Consider the following 21,425-nt stretch of genomic DNA (forward strand, 5'->3'; position numbering starts at 1 on the left):
CTATCCATTCTTCACCTATTCAAATCTTATTCATATTAAAATCTGACCATAAGACTAGTTTTCAAAAAAGCCTTCCCTTAAGCTTATATTCCCCTCCAGCTACAGCTTTTTCCTTTCCTTCATAACCTAATTTCTGGAAAGTTTAATCATATCCTCATTCACATCTCAAACTGCTGATATCTGGCTTTCACCTCCCCGAAAGTGCTTTTATCAAGTTCATCAGTTGACTATTTATTGCCAAATCAATGAACACCTTTAAATCTTTTCTCTTATTTAATACTTTCCTCCTTCAAACTCTTTTTTCTCTTTATTTTGTTGTTATAGCTCTCTCTTGGTTTCCCTTCTACCATTCTGGTTTCTTTTTCTTAATGTCCTTTATGAACTACACTTTCTTCACCATTGCTTAAATGTTACCATGGCCCAGTGCTCTGTCCTAGGCCCTCTATTTGTTATACTCTATACATTTGTCCTGAATTCTCTTGTAACTACGAACTGTATGTTGATGACTCCCAAGTTTCTTCCCTTTTTTTTTTTTTTTTTTTGTCCATGCCTACAATATGTGGAAGTTCCCATGCCTGGGATCAACCCAAGCCACAATAGTGGCAATACCAAATCCTTAACTGCTAGGCCACAAGGGAACTCCTCCCAAGTTTCTGTTTTCAGCTTAGACCACTATTTACTGCTCATCTTCAACTCTAGGTCCATGAGCATCTCAAACACAATATATCCTTACTTTTGCACTAAAACCTGATCCTCCTTCTGTATTCTCTTTCCTATTAGAAGACATCGCCACGAAACAAGTCTCCCAAGCCAGATATCTGTTATTCATCCTTAATTCCTCTACCTCTCCCTTCCCTAACTTAAACAATGATGAAGTTCTGCCTCTAGATCTCGTATCTGTTCCCATCTTTCCATCCTTAGAGCCAACCCCTTAATTCAACATACATGCTTTTTAACCTGGATAGTTGCATGTCTTCTAAAATGTCTCCCTAATTTTAAGTTAACTCCCTTTCTCTTCTTCCAGATTTTGTTTTGTTTTGTTTTGTTTTTTTGCTTTTTAGTGCACCCACGGCATATGGAGGTTCCCAGGCTAGGGGTCGAATTGGAGCTGTAGCTGCTGGCCTATGCCACAGCCACAGCAACACGGGATCTGAGCCGTGTCTGCGACTTTTCTTTTTTTTTTTTTGCCAGCTCGTTGCACTTTTAATGTATAACATTCCAGATACAAGAAAATTGGTTCTAACACTGTTATAAATAAATGAGATCAGTCCTCAAGGGCTCCATAGTGAACAGCATCTTCATACCCTCCATGCTCACCGTCTTTGCTTTCTGGGTGTAACTTAATAAGATCATCAGTTCGAAGAATGGTGACTGCAGCTTCAGTTGCAAATTTCATACTCTTTACTTTAACTATGGTTGGTTCAAACACCCCTGCTTGCTTGTTGTCTTGGGGTTTACCATTGACCACAGCAATGCTGGATCCTTAGCCCACCGAACAAGGCCAGGGATCAAACCTGCGTCCTGCGTCCTCATGGATGCTAGTCAGATTCGTTAACTGCTAAGCCACAACAGGAACTCATTCTTCCAGTTTTTAAAAGATATAATTGACATAGAGCACTGTGTAAGTTTAAGATGTACAGCATAAAGATTTGACTTACATATACTGTGAGAGGATTACCATAATAAGTTTAGTTAACATCCCTCATTTTACATCTATATCTGTACAGATATTATATTTTTCTATATGAAAGAAAAAGAAAAAATGTTTTTTCTTGTGGTGAGGATTCTTAGGATTGACTCTTAACTTTCATGTATAAAAGACAGCAGCGCTAACTATATTTATCATGTTGTACATTACATCTTTAGTACTTATCTATCTTAAATTGGAATTTTGTACCTTTTAACCACTTTCATCCAAATTCCCCTCCATCAAACTCCTTGCCTCTGGTGACTACAAATCTGACCTTTTTTTTTTTTAATGTTTGTTAACTTGTTTTTGAAGTATAATTGACCTACAACACGATGTTATTTCCTAGTTACAACAAAATGATTTGATATTTCTGTACATTACAAAATGATCACCATAATAAGTATAACTACCATTCGTAACCACACAAAGATATTACTTTATTGCTATTTTTACCTCTTAATCCCTCTCACTCTTTTCTCCCCTTGGGCAAATACCTGTTTGTTCTCTGCCTCTGTGACTTTGTTTTGGTTTTGTTATTTTTGTTCCATTCTTTTGTTTATTAGATTCTATGCATAAATGAAATCATACAGTATTTGTCTTTCTCTGTTTGACGTATTTCACTTCGCATAATGCCCTCTAGATGTCTCCATGTCGTCAAAACCTTCAGTCCTTAATACCACTATCAGAATGCCTACAATAAACTGCAAAATCATGTCACTTTTCAACTTTGAATTTTTCAATGATTTCCTAGAGACTTCAGGATAAAGTTCTAACTCTTTTGCAGAGAAAAACAAAAATAAAAACAAAACCCTTCTTGATCTGCTCTTGGCTTCACCTCTCTCATTCTTCTTCCCCTACTATGCACCAGGAAGTCAAGGATCAAACTTTGATTCATGATTTATACATGAACTGTAAAACTTGCTAAAACACACACACACACACACACACCTTGGCCTTACGTAGATATCTGTGAAGCAGGAGATCTACAATGACATCAAAGCATCTGGGTTTTTAACAAATTCCCTAGGTCTGAGTGTAAGTCTCACTGGGCTACTGAGAGCTCCTTTGATTTCTGAGCATTCCCTTCTAACTCCTTCCAGTCCCCTTCCCTGAACTCCCACTTCTTAGCTACTGCCCACCCATATTTCAAAATTCAGTTCCAATGTCTTCTCCTCTGGGAAGAATCTTCTGACTACCCTATCCAACTCTATGTGGGTTAGGTACCTACTGTGTATGTTTTCCATAACACTCAATTTTTACCTATATACAGTTGGTGTTCTCATTATCAGTCATCTCAATATCTTCCACTGAATGAATAAAACACAGCTTTCCTCTGAACTCTTATGTAACACAGTATCACTTGATTAAGAAAAACTCAGTCTTTTTTCATGAGTTTCTCCTTAACCCACACTACTACCACCCTCAAGACACTTCTGACACCAGTTTGGTAGAGGAAGGGTTCCCAAACCAAGCAAGTCTCTGCAACACCAGCTGGGTGTCCTACAATTTAACACAATTCTGACACTATTTTCTAGAGATAGCATCAAATCCCACAGGGTAAGGGCTCAATCCCACAAGACACACACATACCCTCCACTTCAGATGCCAATTACAAGTAGTAGGGCCCTAGATTATCCACAACTTCTATTCAACTTGGCTACAATCTGGGTGTTCTTATGGCCCCCTTTCACTTGAATTCGACTATTTGCCAGAGCACCTCACAGAACTCAGGGAAACACATGTTTGCCAGTTTATTAAAAGATATAATAAAGCATACAGATGAACAGCCAGATGAAGAGTTATAGAGGGTGATGTTTGGGAGGCTCTCAAACAAGGCTTCCTGGCAGAAGCATGATCAATTATTCACTCAATTTCTATCCCTCTCCCATCTTGGAAAAATGGGGGAGGTGGGGCTGAACATTCTAAACTTCTAATCTTGGTTTGGTCTTTCTGGTGACCAGCTGCCATCCAGGTTACATCCAGCAGCCCACCCATCCAGAGTTGGCTCATCAGAACAAACGATGTTCCTAGTGCTCTTATCACTTAGGAATTTATAAAAGTTTTAGGAGCTCTGTGCCAGAAGTGGGGACAGAGACTAAATATACATTTCTTATTATAAATCACAATATCACACCACTGTTTCCCTGGCAATTATTCAGGTACTTCCATGTAACATTGCATATTCACTGAACTTTTATTTCCTATGCTGTAATATACTCTTTGTTTATATCTTGCCTTACCAACTAGACCAAAAGTTTCCTAAGTATAAATATTTTATATTTATTTGATTATATTACATATTACATGATATACAAGGTACTCAAGACCACTTATAGCTGTGCAGGACATACACTGTACAACGCCGAGGAGTGCTCTGAAGTAGCACAGAAGTAGTGCCATACAGTGTCCCCAGTTAATACGACTGATGAAACAAGGCCAAAAACTCATTTAATAATGTAAAAAGAAAAATACTTTTAGAAATTGATTTTAAGTTAATTTAAAAAGCACATGACAATTGGGAAATTTTGAAAATTACATATTGTTTTCTCTGGAAGCTCTTAGGATTCACATTAATCAACTTATTCCATAAATACCTCATGTAGAGAGGTAAGTCCTCTTTGAACCTTTTCCTAGCTAAAAGCAGTTTCACTTCAACACAACTTCCTCAAAGAATTTCTTTACCTTTCCTGATTTCTATAGTAGATGCTAAAAACATAACACAAATATACCCTGATAGAATCAATACAGGATACTTGATGGGTCTATAAAGTATCTTATTAAAATGTTATTCAAAGATTTTTCTATCGAGATAAATTCATGATCTCAGCAGATTTCTCTGGTAGAGATTTTTTTTTGATAATAAAGAGAAAGTTGTTGGGAAGTGATGAATGAAGGGTAGGGAAGGGGGATCAAAAAATTATTATCACTTTATTCAGAAAACCAACTTATAGTTGTCATACATACCATCAACATCAAGTGTTTTCTGTAACATCTCATGTTCTTCAGGCTTTATAGAAATGCTGAGGTCATCAAAAACATCTTTCAAGTCACTAGCTTGAATTCTATCACAGTTCATCAAGCTAACAGTATTGAGGGCAGTGTGTACAGCTGAAAGCAAATGGGGATTCTGTAAGTCATGTAACACACTTTGGAAATGATTTTCTTATTTTCTAAACTTCTTAACAATAATGTACCTAAAATTCTAGACCATTGTCCAAACATGTATCTCAATCAATTTTATCTCTATGATTCCCAAAATAATAAGCCCCAAAAATCCTGTATTCCAAACATTTCCCTAAGAAATCAGTTATTTTTGTCTCAACACACAATACACACAAAAATAAGAAGACTTTTTTTCTTCTGCTTTTTAGGGCCACACCTGCGGCCAGCCTACACCACAGCCACAGCAACGCTGGATAAAAACCGTGTCTGTGACCTACACCACAACTCACGGCAACACTGGGTACCTGACCCACTGAGTGAGGCCAGGGATCGAATCCATATCCTCAGGGATACTAGTCGGAATCGTTTCCACTGTACCAATGGGAACTCCACTGACTGAGGTTTTTTTTTTTTTTTTTTTTTTTAACTGACAAAAACAATCAATTTTTAAAGCTTAAATGCAGCTGTCATTGCATCTTCTAGGAAAATGTTTAATTTTGTGACATAAGAGGGATTTCAGGGTTTATCTCTGTCCATTTGTTCTATCTCTATAGAGCGAAGTTGAAGAACTGATACTACCTAATTGATTTCAATGTTTAGAAATTAAAAAAAAAAAACTTAAAAAGTGGGCAAATGATCCGAATAGCTACTTTACCAAAGAAGATACACAGATAGCAAATAAGCACATGAGGAGATGCTCAACATCATCAGTCATTAAGGAAATGCAATTAAAGCCACAGTGAGATACCTACACACTTATTAGGATAATTAAAATTTAAAAGACTGACTCTATCCACTATTGACAAGAATCTGGAAGAAATGGAACTCTTACTTTGCTGGCGGGAATGTAAAATGGTATAACCACTTTGGAAGCCAACAGTTTCTAAAAAAGTTAAGCATATTCCTACTATATGATCCAGCCATTCATTGATAATTACTCAAGAGAAATCAAAGTATATGTCCATACAATGACTTACACAAGTCTTCTTGCCCAAAACGGGAAATAATGTAATGTGCATCAGCAGGTAAGTAAATAAACTGAGGTATACTTATAAGAGGGAATACTATACAGTCAAAAACAAGAATGAACTATGATACATGCTTCAACATGGACAAATCACAAACAATCATTCTGGGGAGTTCCTGTCGTGGCGCAGTGGAAACGAATCTGACTAGGAACCATGAGGTTGCAGGTTCAATCCCTGGCTTTGCTCAGTGGGTTAAGGATCTGGAATTGCTGTGAGCTGTGGTGTAGGTTGCAAACGCAGCTCAGATCTGGCATTGCTGTAGCTATGGTGTAGGCCAGCAGCTACAGTTTCGAGTAGACCCCTAGCCTGGTAACCTCCATATGCTGCAGGTATGGCCCTAAAAAGGACAAAAGACAAAAAAAAAAAAAAAAAATTATTCTGGGTGAAAGAATCCAGCAAAAAAGAACACATTCATTTATATAAAATTCTGGGTAAGGCTGATGAATCTCTACTGACAGCATGTCAGTGGCTACCTGGGGTGAGGAAAAGGACACTGGGAAATGCAGGAGAGATTACAAAGGGACATGGGGAAATTGGAGGGTTGAGAGATGTGCTCATTATTATTTGTGATTACAGTTTCATAAATGTGCGCATATGTCAAAACTTATCAAATTGTGTACCTTATAAAAATACACAGTTCATTTGTAAATCATTTATAAATCATAACACCATTTCAAAAATAATAAGACTGACAAAAATACAGTGCAAACTATGACTAATATCTAAAAGGAAATACCAATTAACCCACCTTCAAATTCAGAGGCTGGCTTACTTGTGCTCAAAGTCTCCAAAATTTGTTTGAGACTTACTTCACCAGTTCCTAAAAAGTAAAACACAAGGATTATAACATAGCAAATTGTCAATGCTAATAATCATTAAATAAGCATGACAGGAAGTGGCGGATGAGCAAATTTTGTAATTTCTGAAAAGTAGCTGGATAAAAACCAATTAATTTAAAATACTTTTGGAGTTCCTGTTGTGGCTCAACAGAAATGAATCCAACTAGTAACCATGAAGTTGAGTGTTCAATCCCTGGCCTCGCTCAGTGGGTTAAGGATCTGGCATTGCCATAAGCTGTGGTTGGTGCAGGTTGCAGACATGGCTTGGATCCTGCATTGCTGTGGCTGTGGTGTAGGCAGGCACCTGTGGCTCTGATTTGACCCCTAGCCTGGGAACTTCCATATGCTGTGAGTGCGGCCCTAAAAAAAAAAAAACCAAAAAAAACAAAACTTTTACCCAGAATCTGTTCCCTCAAAAGAAAGGAAAAAAAACTAATTATATCAATTTATTTGGCTTAAATAATTAAATGTTGATGTATACATTTTATAGATTTGATCAGATAAACAGAGGTTGCCTCAAAAATATTTCTAGGAAAAAAGTATTTTAGTTTTCAATATGCCTATGTTCTCATTATATTTCTAAGAATTAACTTACCTAAACTATGCATATACACAACTGATAGCCCAGGCACACAGTAAAACTAGGGCTTCACCAAGCTCAACATAGACTGCTCTTTCAAAAGGACTCACCATCAATAGATGTTTCACTCAGAATCTCCTGCAAAGTCTTGTTGCTTAATGGAATTCCAACACTTAAGAGATGAGAGCTCAGTTCATTTATAGGCATCTTATCATTTCTGATCTTTTCAAGAGTTGTAATCTCTTTAAACAAATCTGTAAATACATGAAGAATAGAGAAGAGATAATGAAGTTGGGGCAAAGCCCTTTTAAAGATTTAACACACTAGCTTACAGAGAGATAGTTGTATCACAAAAGGAATTCTGTTTTAAAGGCTTTTAAAATATATAAATTGGCTTTGGTTTTAGAAGCCAGTTAAACATTAAACAAAATTTTAATATCACTAGCTAGGTAAAAGTGGAGTTTCCACAAATTTTTGTAAAAGCCCACTTCTATTCATTAACTGTTTTCCCTCAAAGGGACTCCTATTATATGCTCCATAGACTGCAAAGCATTTCAAGAACAGTTAGAATAAGATCAAGTAGAGATATAGAAGTCAGGTACTTGGAGAAAGGAAAACTCTGAAAAATACGAATCTGCTATGGACTGAAAAACACTTAGTCCTACCTTCTCCCTACCATTAAAGGGCCTTTCTTATTAGCAGTCTACCTAATAGTTTTAGATGCACTAGATTCTTTTTTTTTTTTTTTGTACTTTCTTTACATAGTTCATGACAGAACAGGAGGGGAAAGCATGTAGAAATTAATAGAGGTAAGAGAAAATTGTCTTATAGTAATGTGTGTGGGGGGGGGGGATATAACTTATCAAGTACCATGAAGAACCAGTATAACACTGTACCACAAAAAGAAAATGACAGTTTCCCAAAAACCAAACCTAAAGTCACTGCATACTGTGATCTAATTGACAGAGAATTCAAAATGGCCACTAGGAAGAAACTCAACAAGCTAGAAGAAAACTCAGAAAGGTAGTTCAATGAGCTCAGGGATAAAATTAATGAACAGAAGGGATATTTTACCAAAAAGATTGAAACTCTAAAGCAAGAACTGAAAAGAAATGCTAGAGCTAAAGAATTCAATAAATGAGATGAAGAATGTACTAGAAAGCATTGAAAAACAGACCTTGCCATATAGGAGAGAGAATTAATGAGTCTGAAGACAGAAATATAGAAATGATACAAATAGGAGAGGGAAAAGGAATAAGATATTTCTAAAATGTAGGAAATTATATGAGCTATACAGCTCTTTTAGGAAGGGCAACATTAGGTAAATGGGTACCCCAGAAGCAGACAAGAGGAAGAAAACACAGAGTTTATTTAAAGAAATAAACATAAATAGTTTATTTATGTTTCCTGTTCCTTTCTCCCAAACCTGAGAAAGGAACAGGAAACACAAGTCCACAAAGCTAAGGGAACAGCAAATTATCTCAATGCAAAAAAACCAACCATCTCCAAGACATATTGCAATAAAATTGTCAAAAGTCAATGACAAATAATTTTAAAGACAGCCAGGGGAAAAGGGATGGTAACCTACAAAGGAATCCCCAGTAGGCTATGAGTAGATTTTTCACCAGAAACTCTATAGGCCAAGAGAGAGTGGAATGACATTCTCAAAATCCTGAAAGATAAAAACTGTTAGCCCAGAATACTCTATCCAGCAAAGTTATCATTCATATATGAAAGAGAAATAAATACTTTCCCTGACAAAAGCTGAGGGAGTTCATCAACACTAGACCTGAGATATTACTAACACTAACACTAAGGTATTACAAGAAATGTTGAAAGGAGCTCTTCTACCAGAAACAAAAATACAAAAGTATACAAAATGTTGAGTGAGGTGATAAACAGAATCGTAAAATTGTAACTCTTTATCAGAATAGGTTTTTAAATACTTTACTATAACATAAAGGGTAAAGGGGGAAAATACCTAAAAAATAACTATAGTTACTTCAATTTGGTAACAAATTCACAACATAAAAAGGGATAACTGGAGACAAAAAAAAATACACAAAAGGGGAAGAGGTAAAATGAAACAGGTTTAGGTAAATAAAGATGAGATGCTATCACAAGAAAAGGACTATTTTATCTACGATACATTTTATACAAACCTCATGGTAACCACAAAACAAGAGCAGAGACACGAAATAGAAAAAGAGAGGAAACTGAGAAAAACATCACCAAAAACCACCAAACCAAAACAGCAGACAGAAACACAGGAAAAAGAAACAATGGAGATGTAGAACATTCAGAAAACAAAAGATAAAATGTCAGTATTAAGTCTTGAACTATCAATAATCACTCTAAATGTAAATAGATTGAGTTCACCAATCAAAAGACAGAGAGTAGCCAGAGAAGATCTTAAAAAACAAGATCCAACTATATGCTACCTCCAGGAGACTCACCTCAGCTCTAAAGACAAACACAGGCCCAAAGTCAAAGGATGGAAGATGATACTCCAGGAGAAAGGCAGCCAAAAGAAAGTGGGTGTAGTCATATCACACAAAACAGACTTTGAGCAAGAAAAAAAAAGGTAATAACAGATAGAAATGGACAGTATATAATGATAAAGGGGACAATTCATCAAGAAAATATAAAGTTATTAATGAATGTGCACCTAACATAGGAGCACCAAAATGTATAAAACAATTGTTAAAACATGTAAGGGAAGAAATTGACAGCAACACAATAATAGTAGAGAACTTTAACATCCCAATTACATTAAGGGCTAGAACATTCACAGAAAAATCAACAAAGAAACAGTGGCCTTAAATGAAACATTAGAACAGATGGATTTGACAGATTTGTACAGAACATTCCATCCAACAACAGAATATATATTCTTCCCAAACGCACATGGAACTTTCTCAAGGATAAGCCATGTGTGGGGACACAAAACAAGCCTCAATAATTAAGAAGACAGAAATCATATTAAGCATCTTTTCTGATCACAACAGTATGAAACTAGAACTCAACTATAAACGGAAGCCAGAAAAATCATAAATACATAAGGACAGAACAACATGCTATGAACAATTGTTGGATCGATAAAGAAATCAAAGGAGAAATAAAAAATTACCTGAGGACAAATGAAAATGAAAATACAGCATACCAAAATCTGTGGGTTGCAGCGAAAGTGGCATTAGAGGGAAGTTCAGAGAAACACAAGCTTACTTCAAGAAAGAAGAGAAATCTTGAATAACCTAAACTTATACCTTAAGAAACTATAAGAAGAGAACACAAATGAAGCCCAAGTCAGTAGAAGGAAGGAAATAACATAGATCAGAGAGGAAATAAGTGAAATATAGACTAAAAAATAGAAAAGACAAATGAAACTAAGAACGGGTTCCTTGAAAGGATAAACAAAATTGACAAACCTTTGGCTAGACTCCTGAAGAAAAAGAAAAGTCTATGATAGATAAAATCAGAAACAAAAGAGGAGAAAAAAACAACAAATACCACAGAAATACAACAGATTATAAGAGAATATTATGAACAGCTATATGCCAACAAATGGGACAACTTGAAATGGAAAAATTCTTAGAATCATAAAAACTTCAGACTGAATCATGAAGACACAGGAAATCTGAATACCCATATCACCAGTACAGAGATTAAAACATTAACCAAAAAGATCCCCCAAAACAAAAGTTTAGAACCAGATGGTTCTGCAGGTACATTCTACCAAACATTCAAATAAGATTCAGCACCAATTCTTCTGAACCTATTCTAAAAAAGTGAAGAAGAGGAAACACTTTTTAACTCATCTTATGAGACCAGATCACCCTGATACCAAAACTGACAAAAACACCAGAAAAAAAGGACATTACAAACCAGTATCTCTGGTAAATGTAGACATAATATTCTCAACAAAATATTAGAAAACCAAATTCATCAGTACATTAACAGGATCAGACATCATGACCAAGCGGGAGTTATTCCAGGGATGCAAATACAGTTCAATATCTGCAATCAATCAATGTGATACACCACATTAACAAAGTGAAGGATACAAACCATATGATAATCTCAATAGATGCAGAAAAAGTATTTGATAAGATTCAATAGCCATTTACATAAAAACTCTCAATAAAGTGGGTATAGAAGGAATGCACCTCAACATAATGAAGGCCATATATGAGAAACCCACAGCCAACATCACACTCAACAGTGAAAAACTAAAAGCTTTTCTCCTAAAATCAGGAATAAGATAATGATGCCACTCTCATTCAACACAGTAATGGAAGTCCTAGCCACAGCAACACGGAAAAAAAAAAAAAAAATGGCACCCATATTGGAAAAGAAGTAAAACTGTCACTATTTGCAGATGACATTATTTTACATATAAAAATTCTAAATACTACGCCAAAAAACTATTAGAAATAGTAAACGAACGCAGCCAAGTGGCAGAGTGCAGAATCAACATGCAAAAATCTAGAATTTCCAAACCCAGGAGTCTTAACACAACACAGTCACCTTGTAATGCTGGTTACAGAGAAGAAAAACTGAGTAAGAACATACAATGGGGAAATGATAATCCCTTTAATAAATGGTGTTGGAAAAACTGGACAGCCACATGCAAAAAAATGAAACTAGACTACTATCTCATACCATAGACAAAAATCAACTGGAAATGGATTAAAGACTTGAAAGTAAGGCCTGAAATAATAAAATTCTATGGAGTTCCCGTCGTGGCTCAGTGATTAACGGAATCTGACTAGGAACCATGAGGTTGCAGGTTTGATCCTTGGCCTTGCTCAGTGGGTTAAGGATCGAGCATTGCTGTGAGCTGTGGTGTAGGTTGCAGATAAGGCTCGGATCCTGCGTTGCTGTGGCTCTGGTGTAGGCCAGCAGCTACAGCTTCGATTAGACCCCTAGCCTGGAAACCTCCATATGTCGCAGGAGCGGCCCTGAAAAGGCAAAAAGACAAAACAAACAAACAAACAAACTTCTAGAAGAAAACATAGACAGTTTGTTCTTTGATATCAGTCTTAGTAATATCTTTCTAGATCATGTCTCCTCAGACAAGGGAAACAAAAGAAAAAATAAACAAATAGGACTTCATTAAACTAAAAAGGTTCTATGCACCAAAGGAAACAACAAAACAAAAAGACAAGGTACCAAATGGGAGAGGATATTTGTACATGATATATCTGATAAGGGGCTAATGTTCAAAATATATAAAGAACTCATAAAACTCAACAACAAAAACTGATTTAAAAATGGGAGAGGGAGTTCCTGGTGTGGCGCAGCAGAAATGAATCCTACTAGGAACCATGAGGTTGCAGGTTTGATCCCTGGCCTTGATCCGGTGTTAAGGATCTGGCGTTGCCGTGCGCGGTGGTGTAGGTTGCATACGTGGCTCGGATCGGGCGTTGCTGTGGCTCTGGCATAGGCTGACGGCTACAGCTCCGATTAGACCGCTAGCCTGGGAACCTCCATGTGACATGGGTGTGGCCCTAAAAGGTCAAAAGACAAAAAAGTTTTTAAAAAAATAATAAAAAATAAAAATGGGAGAGGTTCTAAAAAGACATTTTCCCCAAAGATGACATATAAATGGCCAAGAGGCACATGAAAAAATGTTCAATATCACTAGTTATTAAGGAAATGTAATAAAAACCACAGTGATATATCAACCCACACCTATTAGAACGGCCGTTGTTAAAAAGGCAAGAAATGCAAAGTATTGGTGAAGTGGTGAGGATGTGGAGAAATGTTGATGGGAATGTAAACTGGTGCAGCTACCATGGAAAATAATATGAAGACTCATCAAAAAAAAATTAAAAATAGAACTACCAGAGTTCCCGTTGTGGCTGAGAGGTTAATGAACCTGACTAGCATCCATGAGGATATGGGTTATCCCTGACTAGCTCTGTGGGTTAAGGATCCGTCGTTGCCTTGAGCTGTGGTGTACGGGTTGAAGACACAGCTCAGATATTGTGCTGCTGTGGCTCTGGCATAGGCTGGCGGGTATAGCTCCTATTCAACCCCTAGCCTGGGAATCTGCATATGCCTTGGGTGTGGCCCCAAAAAGACAAAGAAAAAAAAAAAAAAAGAAAAGAACTACCATATGACCCAGTTATCCCACTCCAGCTATCCCACTTTTTGGTATTTATCCGAAGAATATGAAAACACAAATTCGAAAAGATATAAGCACCCCTATATGCATCACAGCATTGTTTATAACAACCAAGATATGGAAACGACTCAAAGGCCATCAGGGGATGAATGGCTAAAGAAGATGTGTGTGTGTGTGTGTGTGTGTGTGTACAGACACAATGGAATATTACTAAGCCATAAAAGAATGAAACCTTGTCATTTGCAACAACATGGATGGAACTTGAGGGTAGTATGCTAAGTGAAATAAATTACATGGAGAAAGAAATACTGTATGATGTCACTCATATGTAAAATATTTTAAAAAATGAACAAACCAAACCAAATAAAAACAAACACATAGATTCAGAGAACAGTGTAGTGGTTACCAGAGGAAAAAGGGTGGGGAGAAGGGCAAACTGGGTAAAAGGATTAATTGTATGGTAACAGAAGAAAAATAAATTTTTGGTGCTGATCATGCTTTATACAGAAGTAAAAATATAATGCTGTACACATAAAACGTAGGTAATGGGAGTTCTCATTGTGGCTCAGTGGGTTAATGACCTACTGTTGTCTCTGTGAGGATCTGGGTCCAATCCCTGGTCTTGCTCAGTGGGTTAAGGATCTGGCATTGCTGTGTTGTCCAGCATAGATCGAAGATATGACTTGGATCTGGTGTTGCCATGGCTGTAATGTAGCCTTCAGCTGCAGCTCCAATTCAACCTGTAGCCTGGGAACTTCCATATGCTGTAGGTGCAGCCATAAAAGGAAAAAAGGAAAGAAACTTATAGAATGTTATAGATCAAGGTTACTTTGATAAAAAAATAATTAAAAAAATTTTAAACGAGATCACAAAAAAGAAAATACATTCTGGGTAGTTTTACATAATTAACAATTATCAAAGTATAGATTAAATATTGTAAGGAATAACTGGGAGTTCCTGTCGTGGCTCAGTGGTTAACGAATCTGACTAGCATCCATAAGGACATGGGTTTGATCCCTGGGCTCTCTCAGTGGGTTAAGGATCTTGGCGTTGCTGTGGCTGTGGCGTAGGCTGGCAGCTGTAGCTTCAATTAGACCCCTAGCCTATTAACCTCCATATGCTATGGGTGCGGCCTCAAAAAGACAAAAAATATATATATTGTAAGGAATAACAAAGCAGATTGCAACATCTCAAAGTAGAGAAAATGTAAAGAAAGTATTGAAAATATAGGGCAAAACAAACTGTATTTTAGAAAAAGTAGAATACCACAGATGATCTTAGAAACTTGCTTTAAATTCTTTATTTTTCTACATACTCACTGTTGAATGGTGCTGATGGTTGAGATGAATTAGTAAAAATATCAATTACATCTTTTACAATGATTTTTCTTTCTGCCAAGTTAAGAAATAAAGGTTTAATAAAGTAGATTTTAAACTCATTAAGACAAGGATTAAGCTTTCAAACTTCTGTGATCATAATTCACAGTAATTAATACATTTAGATTGCGAACACACAGAAATAAATTTTTTGAAGCAATACTTACCCTTACGACATGCATCTGACATCTCACAATGAATTTCACATTATTCCACTTAATTTTTTAAAATGCTATTCAGGACTTACTAAATTCATTTCACAACCCACTATGTGAACCATGATTTAAATAATTATACACAGGTTATACAGCACACAAAAATATATATGGTAATTTTCATTAAAGAATATATAAATACCTAAAAAGAGTATGAGAGAATGCATTTCCTACAGAGATGCTTTACATAACAAGAGAGCAAAGGTAGAGAAAAAATGTTTCTTCAATTCCTTTGGGAAAAAATTGTTTCATGCGAAAGAGGAGAAAGCCAAGAATAAGTTGTTATTAAAATTAATAAAACACTAGCATAAATGACCTAAAAAAGAAAAAAACATAAAAATAACCAATATGAGGAATGAAATGGGAGCATTACTGTAGATGTTATGAATATGACAAAAGTACTAAGAATTTATTGTTGGAGACCTTATGGCTTATAACAATACATTTTTCTTTTTTTTTTTTTTCTTTTTTCTTTTTGTCCTTTTAGGGCCGCACCCACAGCATATGGAAGTTCCCAGGCTAGGGGTCCAATTAGAGCTGTAGCTTCCAGCCTATGTAACAGACACAGCAACACTAGATCTGAGCTGTGTAACCTATACCACAGCTCACGGAAACCCTGGGTCCGTAACCCACTGAGCAAGGCCAGGGATGGAACCTGCATCCTCATGGATACTAGGCTGGTTTGTAACCCGCTGAGCCACCATGGGAACTCCCAACAAATTTTTCATATAAAAAGTACAAACTCCTAGGAAAAAACTTACCAAAATTAACTTCAAGAATAATAGAAAAGCTAATCATCATATGACATGAAAAAAGATGGATTAGTAATAAAAAAAAAAACTATCCAAAAAGAACTATCAAGGCTCAATGGTTTCTTTTATGAATACCACTAGACACGAAAGGAATATGCAATTCCAATGTTACACAAACGATTTCAGGATTTGGAAAAATAAAGAATACTTTTCAAATTATGAGGATAAATCGACATTGAAGCCTGACAATGATAGTATAAGAAAAGAAAATTACAGGTTAATCTCATTCATAAATAGAGATGAAAAATTGTAACAAAGTATTAGAAAAATAATATTTTCTACTTTGTTAGAAAAATAAAAAGAATAATAATCAAGACCCAAATGGGTTTAATCCAAAAATTCAGGTTTCATTTAATGTTAAAAAAATCAATTATGGAGTTCCCGTTGTGGCTCAGTGGTTAACGAATCTGACTAGGAACCATGAGGTTGTGGGTTTGATCCCTGGCCTTGATCAGTGGGTTAAGGATCTGGCGTTGCTGTGAGCTGTGGTGTAGGTCGCAGACGCGGCTTGGATCCTGCATTGCTGTGTCTCTGGTGTAGGCTGGCGGCTACAGCTCTGATTAGACCCCTAGCCTGGGAACCTCCATATGCTGTGGGAGCAGCCCAAGAAATGGCAAAAAAGACAAAAAAGAAAAAAAAAGAAAGAAAGAAAGAAAGAAAAAACTCATATGTCCTATCTTTTTTTTTTTTTTTTTTTTTTTGTCTTTTTGCCATTTCTTGGGCAACACGGGATCTGAGCTGCATCTGCAACCTACACCACAGCTCATGGCAATGCTGGATCCTTAACCCACTGAGCCAGGCCAGGGATCGAACCTGCAACCTCATGGTTCCTAGTCGGATTCACTAACCTCTGTGCCACAACAGGAACTCCTCATATGTCCTATCTTAAGAGATACACAAAAGTTGTTTGGGAAACTCATGATAAACTAAAAAAATGTAAATTCAATCTTTTTAACAAACAAAGAATAGAAAGCAACTTCCTTACTTAGGCTGTGAATGGAATTTATGAAAAACCCACAGGAAATATCACTGTTGTTGGTGGAGTTTTGTCTATAAGAAATACCCTGTCTCTGGAATCTAATGCTGGAAGCAGGGCTTTATCATATTTGTTATTGTGACCATTACACTACAATAAATGAGCATCTGATTTTAAAACACGGACAGGATTACTTGTTTTTATACTCTTACTCAAATAAAGAATACCAACACACTTTCCAAGTTCTAACAGTTCATCACAGTGACCAATATATGAACATACTTCTTTAACAACCTCCCTAAACATACAGCATTGTCATTTTAAAAAATTATCCTGTGTGAACATAATATACTCTGAAGTGAAAATCTGAGAGGTAAGTGAAGTACTCACCATCTGTTACAGAGTTCATAAATTGTTCTTCATTCAAAGGTTTCTCCAAGTTCTCCAAGGTAGATAAAAGATTTTTAACTTCAACTTTCCCATCAGAGACACTATTAACAATGTTCCATGCATCTTCTGTTCCTATATATATATAATATATATTATATATATATATAGAGAGAGAGAGAGAGGGAGAGGGAGAGAGAAAAAGAGAGAGAAATAGTAAAGTGTGAGGATACTTAATTGCTTAATCCATCCAGATAAGCAAATAACAACTTGATTTAAATGAAATCAGTATTTATCTTCTACAATACCCATTCTTGAAGGTTTTGCCTCTGAAATACCTCCAAACTGAAAGTCACAAAATTCATAGGTTTAAATGTTTATCTTAGAAAAAAAGAAACACTGAAATATTTTACTTTATTAGTTCAATCCATGAAGCTAAGCTACAAAACAGCAAAGTGATACCAAAGAAAATAGTGCCATAACTGAAAAAAAAAAACCTAAAGACTCCACACAAAGACTACTTGAATTGATAAACAAATTCAGCAAAGTATCAGGATACAAGGTTAATATTCAGAAATCAGTTGCATTTCTGTACAGCAACAATGAAATATTAGAAAAAGTATTTTTTAAAATACCTTTTAAAATTACACCTCAAAATGTAAATACCTAGGAATAAACCTGACCAAGGAAGTGAAAGACTTATACACTGAGAACTATAAAACATTGATCAAGGAAATTAAAGAGGATTCAAAGAAACAGAAGATAGCCCATGCTCCTGGATTGGAAGAATTAATATTGTTAAAATGGACATACTCCTGAAAGCAATCTACAGGTTTAATGTGATCCCTATCAAATTGCCCATGACATTTCCCCCAGAACTAGAACAAATAATCCAAAAATTTATATGGAATGATAAAAGTCCCAGAATTGCCAAAGCAATCCTGAGGGGGGAAAAAAAAGCAGGAGGCTTAACTTTCTCAGACTTCAGACACTATTACAAAGCTATAGTAATCAAGACACTGCGGTACTGGTACAAAAACAGACAAAAAGATCAACGGAACAGAATAGAGAGCCCAGAAATAAACCCAAACACCTATGGGGAAAAGACAGTCTCTTCAGCAAATGGTGCTGGGAAAACTGGATAGCACCATGTAAATCAATGAAACTAGAACACACTCTCACACCATGCACAAAAATAAACTCAAAATGGCTTAAAGACTTAAACATAAGACATGACACCATAAAACTCCTAGAAGAGAATATAGGCAAAACATTCTCTGACATAAACCATACTTCTTAGGTCAGTCTTCCAAGGCAATAAAAATAAAAACATAAATGAACAAATGGGACCTAATCAAACTTAGAAGTGTTTGCACAGCAAAGGAAACCATTTAAAAAAAATTTTTAAAGACAAATTACAGAATGGGAGAAAATAGTTGCAAAAAATGCGACTGACAAAGCCTTAATCTCCAAAATATATAAACAACTCAACCGCAAACCAAATAACCCAATCAAAAAATGGGCAGAAGACATAAATAGACATTTCTCCAAAGAAGACATATGGATGGCCAGTAGGCACATTAAAAAATGCTCACCATCACTAATTATTAAAGAAATGCAAATCAAAACTACAATGAGGTACGACCTCATGCCTGTCAGAAAGGTCATCATTAATAAGTCTATAAATAACAAATGCTGGAGAGGGTGGAGAAAAGGGAACCCTCCTACACCGTCGATGGGAATGTGAATTGGTAAAAACCACTATGGAAAACAGGATGGAGGTTTCTCAGAAAATAAAATATAGAACTACAATATGATTCAGCAATCCCACTCCTGGGCATATATCTGGACAAAACTACAATTCAAAAGGATACATGCACCCTTTTTTTCATAGCAGCACTAGTCACAATAGCTAAGACATGGAAACAACATAAATATCCATCAATGGATGAATGGATTAAAAAGGTGTGGTACAGGGAGTTCCCCTTGTGGCTCAATGGGTTACAAACCAGACTAATCCCCATGAAGATGTGGGTTCAATCCCCAGCCTCACTGGGTTAAGGATCCAGCACTGCTGTGACTGTGGTGTAGACCAGCAGCTCTGATTCAACCCCTAGCCTGGGAACTGCTGCAGGTGTGACCCTAAAAAGCAAAAAAAAAAAAAAAAAGTATGTATATACAATGGAATACTACTCAGCCATAAAAAGAACAAAATAATGCCATCTGTAGCAACATGGATGCAAATAGACATTGTCTTACTAAGTAGAGTAAGTCAGAAAGAGAAAGACAAATATAATATGCTATCACTTACATGTGGAATCTAAAATATGGCACAAATGACCCTATCTACAAAACAGAAATAGACTCATAGATATAGAGAACAGACTTGTGGTTGCCAAGGAGAAGTGGGGAGGGAGTGGGATGGACTGGGATTTGGGGGTTAGTAGATGCAAACTATTACATTTAGAATGGATAAGCAATGAAGTCCTACTGTATAGCACTGGGATCTATATCCAGTCTCTTTGGATTGACCATGATGGAAGATAATATAAGAAAGGGAATGTATACATATGTATGGGTCTATATATATGTATTAGTCACTTTGCTGTATAGCAGAAATTGTCACAACCTTGTAAATCAACTACATTTTAATAAAAAAAAATCAACTAAAAGTAAAAAGGGCAGCCCTCGGAGTTCCTGGTAGCCTAGTGGTTAAGGCTCAAGTACTGCTATGATTCAGATCACTGCTGTGGTGTGGGTTCAGTCCCTGGCCACAAAATCTCTGCATGCTACAGGCATGGCCCCCCAGAAAGGCAGCCCTTTCCCTCCTTATCCAATGTTTAGAAAGAATGACAGTGATGTTGATACCAATAAATCGATATTAACTTAATTTTATTCAGTTTCATTTTTAATTGCCTTTGTATTTGAGTAAAAACTGTCTTACTTATGTCCTCTCTACTGTTTTCCTTCATCATGCTGCCTAAACAGTTCTCTATTTTATTGGTCTTTTTAAAGAACTAAGATTTGGTTATGTGAACAATTACATTTTTCTGTGTGTGTTCTACTTCCACTAACATTTACTTTCAACTTTATTAATTTCTGCCTACCATTTTGAGGGCAGGATGATTGTTTTGCTGTTTTGTTGTTGATGCTGCTGGTGAGCTTCATGAGTTGAACATTTAAAATAAATTATTTTTAATTTTCTTGACGTCTAATAAAAAACATTTGATGCTACAAATTTTCTTATAAGATTGTTTTCATCACACTTTATGTTTTGATATGTACAGCTTTCATTCATTTCAAAAATTTCTAATTTCTTCTTTTATTTATTCTTTAACCAAAGAATTACTTAGAACATTTGCTTTCGGTAACATAAAAATAATTTTAATGTTACTACCTAATGGTGAGACTACGTACTCTGAATGAATGCCTTCTGATTTTTAGAATTCAATGAAATTTTTCTTTGTGCTTAAATACATCATCCATTTGCTTAAATATTCATAGGCATTTGAAAAGAATGTGTATTCTGTGCTTTTAAGAAATAAAATACTATGCCTGTTTCTTAAATAAAGCTTGTTAATATTGTCACTTCAATCTCTTTCAATCTATCTCTCATTTTTCTCTTCAGATTTATTTGTTCACTTGAAAATATATATAATGGACATTGGTATAAATCTAATTTATATAAATCATTTTTGCTACACATTTATTCTATTTCTTCTTTTTCTTTCCCTGAACTGAATGCTACTGATGGGGATAGAGTATGATAATTAAATAATTTAGTAATCCCACTAGAGAATTAAAACAGAAAGGGAATTTTAAGGACGTTTTGGAGACTGTTGCAAGCTAATGACTACTCAAGAAAAGAATCCAGTAACCCAGCAATGATTTAGACTAGGTGTATCTAAGCTCCAGATACGCTCAAGCCACAAGCCCTGATAGTTAGAACACAATAAAATAGACACGACATGGGGTCTAAATTTCGTTATATGAAGTCAGAGAGTTAATAGTCCTTAAGAGTAGCATTTCTGCATGTAGCCAAGGAAGAAATATAGGTGAAGGGGAAAAAATAGGTGAAGAGGACATTATACCAAAACCTGAGATAAATTACCATATTGTAGTATATGTTACCACCCTTTTGTTAATATACATATGATTTTTTTTCTTTTTTTTTTTTTTGTCTTTTTGCCATTTCTTGGGCCAATGCCACGGCATATGGAGGTTCCCAGG

The 21,425-nt window shown here is 35.9% G+C and overlaps 1 protein-coding gene across 1 annotated transcript in view; it reads right to left on the reverse strand.

The window, feature by feature from the left end:
* Window positions 1–10,583, reverse strand: part of LOC110255897 (EF-hand calcium-binding domain-containing protein 13-like) — a 43,602-nt gene extending 33,019 nt beyond the window's left edge. Inside the window, exons 1-4 of the mRNA XM_021066302.1 lie at window positions 10,430–10,583; window positions 7,410–7,553; window positions 6,629–6,700; window positions 4,655–4,798 (exon numbers count right to left, since the gene is read on the reverse strand). Coding sequence (XP_020921961.1) covers window positions 4,655–4,798; window positions 6,629–6,700; window positions 7,410–7,553; window positions 10,430–10,493 — 424 coding nt within the window. The 5' untranslated portion in view covers window positions 10,494–10,583. The remainder of the gene's footprint in view (window positions 1–4,654; window positions 4,799–6,628; window positions 6,701–7,409; window positions 7,554–10,429) is intronic.

This window comes from Sus scrofa, chromosome 12, assembly GCF_000003025.6.
Source record: "Sus scrofa isolate TJ Tabasco breed Duroc chromosome 12, Sscrofa11.1, whole genome shotgun sequence".
Classification (NCBI taxonomy): domain Eukaryota; kingdom Metazoa; phylum Chordata; class Mammalia; order Artiodactyla; family Suidae; genus Sus; species Sus scrofa.